The sequence below is a fragment of the Somniosus microcephalus genome, chromosome 1, assembly GCF_052327205.1.
Source record: "Somniosus microcephalus isolate GS21.2 chromosome 1, FLI_Smic_1.0, whole genome shotgun sequence".
Taxonomy (NCBI): Eukaryota; Metazoa; Chordata; class Chondrichthyes; order Squaliformes; family Somniosidae; genus Somniosus; species Somniosus microcephalus.
The window spans coordinates 191,142,401-191,148,400 of NC_140987.1; the positions used below are offsets into that span (position 1 = coordinate 191,142,401).

General features: G+C 41.6%; 1 protein-coding gene across 2 annotated transcripts in view; it reads left to right on the forward strand.

Moving 5' to 3' along the window:
* kiaa0825 (KIAA0825 ortholog) overlaps positions 1 to 1,185 on the forward strand; it is a 755,168-nt gene extending 753,983 nt beyond the window's left edge. For both annotated transcript variants that reach the window (XM_085988737.1, XM_085988745.1), the window contains one exon: positions 797 to 1,185. In XM_085988737.1, the coding sequence (XP_085844863.1) occupies positions 797 to 893 (97 nt within the window). In that variant the 3' untranslated portion in view covers positions 894 to 1,185. The remainder of the gene's footprint in view (positions 1 to 796) is intronic.
* The last annotated feature ends 4,815 nt before the right edge of the window (positions 1,186 to 6,000 follow it).

The following is a 6,000-nucleotide window of genomic DNA, read 5'->3' on the forward strand; positions in this document are numbered from 1 at the left end:
AAGAGGGAATTAGATATATTTCTACGGGCAAAAGGGGTTAAGGGTTACGGAGAGAAGGCGGGGACGGGATACTGAATTAAAGGATCAGCCATGATCTCATTAAATGGCGGAGCAGGCACGAAGGGCCGAATGGCCTACTCCTGCTCCTATCTTCTATGTATCTATGTATGTATCACAGAGGGTACCCAGCTCGCAGCTGTTACATTTGAATGGCTGCCAAAATATCAGGAAAGTAGCCTTATTAACATTAACTGGAAATAAGCACATTCACGGGAGTTGGGGTCAGATTTCACATTTTTAACAATTTAACTGTGCCCCCGCCAACTGTCTCCTGCCCGTCTTGGGTGGGGGTGGGGGTGTATTAAAATCCCCCCCTACTTTTCCGGTCCAAGGGCAAGATTATGCTACAGTCACATTGAATCCTTAGATAATTTCAAATCTGATTGACTACTGGTCAAGCACACAGCTGTCAGTCAGTAGAAGGCACCTGTGACCAGTGAGAGGTTAGATTTAGTGGTCATGTGGTTCCTATGGCCCAATCAGTGCACCAAAAAGGAACGGCTGTGAAAAGCAATTAACTTTTTAATAGTATATGTAGGTAGATTCAATGTTAATCTTTTTGATGCTGGTGAACAATAACTTAGTTTTGCTGATATTAGCCTGGTGAGAAGCAGTTTACTTAAATTTTAAAGCATTTTTAAGAAATATATGAATACTTTTTTGCTTTAGGTTATATTTAAGTGCATTAAGAACTACTGTTAATCTGCTATAAACATTGCTTGATTATATCTTCCAGATGGGAATTGCAAGCTGACACAACTCTTGAAGCCAAAGAAAAGGATATGATAGACCACCTACAAAAGATGTATTTTAGCAAGGACAAACAAACTTAGTGTAGCAACAAAATAAGGTTAATGAGAAACCTTGTTACATGTAAATAATTCAACTTTGCAATTATTGTTTTCCAGTCAGTTGAATTTTTAAATGTTTTATTAAAAAGTCTGAAGCAATAGAAAAACATGAACAGTAATATTCATAATTAAATATATCTTATATTCTGTGGAAGTTACTGTCTAATAGCTGTGATATAAAAGCATGTAGTCTGATGTGTTAATTTGGATTTACATTGCATTTCTGAAGAAATTAGTTGGATTATTATACATTATTAAAGACATGATACTTCGTTGTGGTGGGTTACATTATTTCTATTAGCCCCTCTGATAGCTTAAAGAGTTCATCCAGTGCACAGCTGAACCATACAGAACAAGAATGTCCCCAGTTTACACAAAGTTTATGTTGAGTTCACTGATCTTTGCCAACAAGGCAGCAGGGGCTTTAGACTTGGCCTCAGCCCTGCTGGGAAGGAAACATCAGCCAACGTTCCTGCTCCTGATCACTATCCAGTGGCCCCTGCTGGAAATGCACGTTTCTGGATGTTGGGTGAGGGCAGTTACTGTACTCCTTTTATAATATCTATAATAAATCACTGTGCACTTTGATATTACAATTTGCTTATGTACTTTTAAAGGAGTAGTATACTTTCTTGAGGTTTTTTTATAATGCACGTAGGCATCATACAAAGGCTTGAAAATAATGTGTTCTGCTTATTTTTATTAGAGTTCCTCTAGCAGACCTTGCTCTATAGTAACAGATGTGACAGTCTGTTACCTTTGTCACTGTCTTGCGGGATGTCTGTAATATAAGGTGAGGCTGTAGACAACAGGAACACACACCTGCAGTCTGATCAGCCTGCTCATATTGACAATGGCAGCCTTGGCAGAGCAGCAGGAGCACACAACTCTGCTTGAAATTAATTTAACCTGTCAAACTGTATGTGGTACAATCGCAATGGCATGACATTCTTGTTTTTGCTACTGTAGCTCTGCGTTTACTGCTGCTCTCAGGATTTCAACACTTTCAAACAACGAAATGTGAGAAAAAAGCTCATTTCTGTCTACTGAGGCCTCAATAAGTCATTAATTATGAAATTATGCAGCATTCTGAAATTACAGTCAAATCCAAAAATAACTTGGTATTGGTGAGTTTATGAAAAAGGAAGATTTTCATGTATAAAAATAGAAGTGACCAAACTGTATACTACAGAGGAGTTTTCTGTCATTAGTGGGTATACATCAGTGGAGCAGGATGATAGGATAGCCTGGGATCACAGAGGAAACTTACCTGAATATGGAGCTGGGAGGAACTGCTCCCAACCCCACATTAAAAGCACGTTGGCCATAGCCGGTACCGTTTCCAACCCCCAACTCCTCCCATCCCCAATCGCATTGCTACACCCTCCCCGAATTGCCGCCGCTACCCTCCCTCTCGATCGCTTAACCTCCCAACCCAATCATCTACCCTTCCTTCCCGGTCACCCCACTTCCCGATCACTTCCCTTCACGGTCCTCCCACCCCCCCCCTCACTTCACGGTCTCCTTTAACTACTTACCTGAGGGCCACTGCTGGTGTCGCAGCGGCCCAATCTTCCATTCTTCTTTGCCGGTGAACTACCTTGGGACACTTGTTAGGTATCTACAGCTCACCAGCTCGATGATAATGAGACCCACGGCCCAACATCGGGTGCGTCTCGGGCCTATCCATTCAGGTGCAGGGACAAGTCCCTGTGTCTCCCACATACCCAAAAATAGGCCCTCCCGAATTTCTAGGTCCATATCTGTTTAAGATGTTCACATACCACTTCAAATTAAGAAATTATCTGTTGTTCTATATTTCTCTGATTCCACTTTATAATAATCAGAAATAGATACACACTGTATACAGAATTATAACATTAAGAATATTTAGTGCTCAAGAGTTTAAAGCATTAAGTTAAAATTTAATGTTATACTATTGCATTGCTAAAATCACTGTCGAAGATTACAAAAGAAATGTTTTCAACAAAATCAGCACTTCCATATTCCTTGTAATGGCATGAATGTTATATAAAAATGTGTTTATTTTCTACCAAACAAAACATTCTGCTACATCTGAGTTCCACCCACAGAGATCATAGAGAATGCATAACTTATATTCAGTTTAAAAAAAAACTATTATCTTATTTATACTGCCTATTCCTGGGATAATAACAAGCTTGAGCGTGTACTCAATCACCCTAGGCTATCAGTAGGGTACATCTGCAGGTGCCCTATCTTTTCCATCTTTTTGCATGTGCACTATGCAGCATAGGTGAGAATATTGTGCTAATGATGTAAGCCTAAAATTTTTTATTGACATTATTTTAATGTACATTTTAAGAAACTGTTTCTGCACACACCAACCCACAATTTTGCACCCATCCACTTTAATGAGTAGAAAACTGCAGGCTGATGAGCACAGAAATGGAAGACCCTGACCAGAGTACTTCAAAATGGCAGAGACACATTCATATTTATTCTCTAGGACGGATAATAATGGCTTTCTCGAATAAATTGCTAATGGAATTATTAACCTATTAGGAAGGCTAAAATGCAACTATTGTTTTCAACACAAAGTTGTATGTGAAGCCAATGGGCTCTCTTACAACATCACTAGCTAGTGGAGATATAGGCCGGAATTTTGCCAGCGCTCGGGGGCGGGTTTGGAGGTGGGACAATTGGCAAAATTGCAAAGATTGATAGCGGGTCAGAAACCCGCTGCCAACCCACCTCCAATTAATCTTCCCAAGTATCAGGTCCTCGATTTGTACCCAACACCTAGTGGCAGGAAGAGGATTATAGCTACTTAACTGCTTGTTAACAGGTTGTTAACAGGCAGTTAAGAGGCTTTTTGCAATTTTGAGAGTTCTACTGTGGGCTTCCCAATGCTCAGACACCACACCAGATAAGTGTGGTGTGCTGTGGGTCTACTGTAATTTTTCTGCATTGATGACAGCTGCAGAAGTGGTGTGAAGGATCCAATGGTGCACTGGTGAGTTTCAGAGGTAAGATAATGTTGGGAAAATCATTTTTAATGCATTTACACTTTTCTGTAGGTAACAAGTTTTAATTTGTATGTGTAGTCCCACCTCATTGGGAGAACCTCTCTCACCAGTGATAGATCACTTCTGTAACCTCACCTGCAGCTGCCATCTGTTCTAGTCTAAGGAGGGAGTCACTGGAGAGCCTGGGTGAAAGAGTTCACCTTTGTACAGTGATTGTCAGTGTTTGCAGCACCTCAATGCTGAGAAATCAGCTGTCAAAAAAAAATGTGCGTGGCCCCTTTAAGAAAACCAGCAGATGACGCATCATCAACTGACGTCATCTGATACCGGCTTCCTCTTAATTGGCCGGCAAGCCCACAGGGCGGGCTTAACAAGGCCAATTGATGCAAAATCACGTTGGTGCATCTGATGTCGTTGGGGGCGGAACTGAAACCCGGAAGACAGCTGTCCCGCACCCAAGCCGCCTCAAACCGAAAAATCACGGCCATAGTGTGGAGGGAACTATCTTTGGAGGGCTGACCTGATATTTATAACATACAGGACTGTTTGTTGGGAAGAAACTGATAACTGGGGTTTTAGTTTCAAACTAAGCCCCTTCCTGTCCATGCCAGGAGAGAAATTTAGTGCTCCAGCTTTTGGGGACCTAAATTTTGCATCTGTCCCCCTGACTCTAGGCCATTGGCAATAGCACTCTGTTTTTTGTAGTCTAGTAATTATTTGATTCCAATTGACTCGTTCAATTATGCAGGGAGAGAACATGCTGAAACATTGCTGATTTATGTAATATTAAGTTTACTTCCTCAATGGTGTAATCTGCGTCATGGCATGTGGATGATGCCCTGGAGAAAATTCAGAAAGCGGCCACAGAACTCCCCAATATAGCAACACTGATGAAATGTATAGGCTAATGTGATGATCATGGGGGTAATTTACAATGTATCTTCATCCAAATTGGTCCCAGCATGAAACCACTGGGGTGCACCATTTCCAATCCTTCTCCAATCCGAAATAACACCCATTTACTCTTAACTTTTTTTCCTATCCTTCAACCAACTTTCTAGCAAAGCTGCTACATTTCCTGTTTACCATATGTGTGAAATTTTCTAACAGGCCTCTTGTGCAACACCTTATCAAATGCCTTCTGAAAATCCAAATAAACCATATTCACTGCATCCGTTTATCTACTCAATCACTTTTCAAGAAACTATATAAAATTTTGTCAAATCCTTGCCTTTAATAAATCTGTGCTGGCTCTCCTTGAAAAGCCTATGCATTTCTAAATACTTTCTAATTTGATAGAAACATAGAAGATAGGAGCAGGAGTAGGCCATTCGGCCGCTCGAGCCTGCTCCGCCATTCAATGCGATCATGGCTGATCATCCAAATTCAGTACCCGGTCCCTGCTTTCTCCCCATACCCCTTGATCCCTTTAGCCTTAAGAAATATATCCAACTCCTTCTTGAATATATTTAATGTATTGGCCTCTACTGCCTTCTGTGGTAGAGAATTCCACAGGTTCACCACTCTCTGGGTGAAGAAATTCCTCCTCATTTCTGTCCTAAAAGGCCTACCCCTTATCCTTAGACTGACCCCTGGTTCTGGACTCCCCGACCATCGGGAACATCCTCCCTGCATCTAGTCTGTCTAGTCCTGCCAGAATTTTATAAGTTTCAATAAGATCCCCTCTCATTCTTCTAAACTCCAGCGAGTACAATCCCAATCGTCCCAATCTCTCCACATATGTCATTCCTGCCATCCCAGGTATCAGCCTGGTGAATCTTCGCTGAACTCCTTCCATGGCAAGAATATCCTTCATCAGATAAGGTGACCAAAACTGCACACAATACTCACGATGTGGTCTCACCAAGGCCCTGTACAACTGCAGCAAGACATCCTTGTTCCTGTACTCAAACCCTCTCGCTATGAAGGCCAACATACCATTTGCCTTCTTAACCGTCTGCTGCACCTGCATGCTTACCTTCAGCGACTGCTGCACAAGGACACCAGGTCTCGCTGCACTTCCCCTTCTCCCAATCTATTGCCATTCAGATAATAATCTGCCTCCCTGTTTTTGCCACCAA